Source organism: Antrostomus carolinensis, unplaced genomic scaffold, assembly GCF_000700745.2.
Source record: "Antrostomus carolinensis isolate BGI_N321 unplaced genomic scaffold, ASM70074v2 scaffold3108, whole genome shotgun sequence".
NCBI lineage: Eukaryota > Metazoa > Chordata > Aves > Caprimulgiformes > Caprimulgidae > Antrostomus > Antrostomus carolinensis.
Window position 1 is genome coordinate 1,439 of NW_010334822.1, and position 1,750 is coordinate 3,188.

At 51.1% G+C, this 1,750-nt stretch overlaps 1 protein-coding gene across 1 annotated transcript in view; it reads right to left on the bottom strand.

Moving 5' to 3' along the window:
- Window positions 1-523: 523 nt before the first annotated feature.
- The window catches only part of PROK1 (prokineticin 1), a gene marked incomplete at its 5' end in the record, with an annotated part of 1,509 nt that continues 282 nt past the window's right edge, over window positions 524-1,750 (bottom strand). The window contains one exon of the mRNA XM_010174296.1: window positions 524-643. Coding sequence (XP_010172598.1) covers window positions 524-643 — 120 coding nt within the window. The remainder of the gene's footprint in view (window positions 644-1,750) is intronic.

Genomic DNA, 1,750 nt, shown 5'->3' on the forward strand with positions numbered 1-1,750 from the left:
GGAAGTTTTTTATCTCACTGATTTTTTTGCCTTTCCTAGAACGTGACTGAAAAGCATAAAAATCACTAAAATCAGGTCTCAAATCCCCAATTTTATCATGTGCCAGGATAAAAAACACAGGAGGAAGCTCTGGGTTGCTGGGTGCTTGGCATGTACTTTCACTCTTCCCAAATTACATCCCCTTGGATTTTTAGTGATTAAAATGAAGGTGAAATCTAACACAGCCTCTGTCACATGCAGACAACAGCGTGGGAAAGGGATTTTTCAGGCTACAAACACTGTTCTTGGATGCTGGAGCCAGATCCAGCTCCAGGCTGGGGCAGAGTTTTGCTAAGCCACACGTAGGAGCAGCTCAGCCTGACCGTGCCTCAGTTTCCCCATATAACATACAGCTTAAAACAACACTGTCTCAAAATAAAAGCACTTTTAAGGTTGTTTGGTGCTATGAGGGCACCCAATAACCACGGGAGAAGGCATGAAATGGGTGCTGGGTGCTGGTGGATGGAGAGTTGAGAGTATCACCCTAAAAATCAATGCTCTTGAAGTCGATGGAGCAGCGGTAGCGGCCGGCGAGGAACCTGGAGCATATGAAGTTGGGTAAACAGGGGCAGGTGTGGTGCTGGCGCTTCCCGAAGAAAGGGACCTAGGGAGAGATATGGGAGAGATGAGAGGGGCAAGGCTCTGCCACAGCCAAAAAAATACCAAATGGGAGCAAATCCCTGAGAAAATCCCCGGCGCTTCTCAAAGGTTTAATGGGGATATGGCTGAAATTAATGTCCTGGAGCATATGAAGTTGGGTAAACAGGGGCAGGTGTGGTGCTGGCGCTTCCCGAAGAAAGGGACCTAGGGAGAGATATGGGAGAGATGAGAGGGGCAAGGCTCTGCCACAGCCAAAAAAATACCAAATGGGAGCAAATCCCTGAGAAAATCCCCGGCGCTTCTCAAAGGTTTAATGGGGATATGGCTGAAATTAATGTCTGATCCCTCTGAAGCCCTTTTACTCCCTTCTTGTGCGAGCAGAGGACGCAGAGTCATTAAATCTTGCTCCCACCGTACAAAATCAATCCATGTGGATGGAGTGGGACGAGGCTGGGATGCGGCTGGTAAATCCTCCCGGAGGAGGGACGGCAGCAGCGTCGCGCTCTGGGTTAATCCCAGCGCCCTGGGTTTTCTCATCGGACAGAAATCACAGCGCTGGGGCGGCTCCGGGGTATTAACTCGGCTTCTCCTCACTCAGCAGAGCGTTTACAGCTTAATTTGGAGCAGTGTGGTGGGGGCTTTTCTGAGTCAGGGGCTGTAGCACCCATTGGGCATCCCAAAGATTTTGGACCAAGGGACAGGACAAGAGGAAATGGGCTCCAGTTGTGGCCAGGGCAGTTGAGATGAGGTGTGAGGAAGAATTTCTTTGCTGAAAGGGTTCTGAGGCATTGGAAGGGGTTGCCCAGGGCAGTGGTGGAGTCCCCATCCCTGGAGGGATTGAAGAGTCGTGTAGACACAGTGCTGAGGGACATGGGTTAGTCATAGGGGACTGGTCAGTGTTGGGTTCATGGTTGGACTCGATGAGCTTAAAGGGCTTTTCCAATCCAGGCAATTCCATGATTCTGGGATTTGGGGTGGCATGCACAGGCAGGGGGGTTGCTCCAAACACTTCAGAGGTTGAAACCAGCTGTACTGTGCCAGCTCGGGGACCACCACGATGCCACCCAGAGCCTCATCCCAAAGCCCCCCGACACTGACCCCCTTCTTCAGC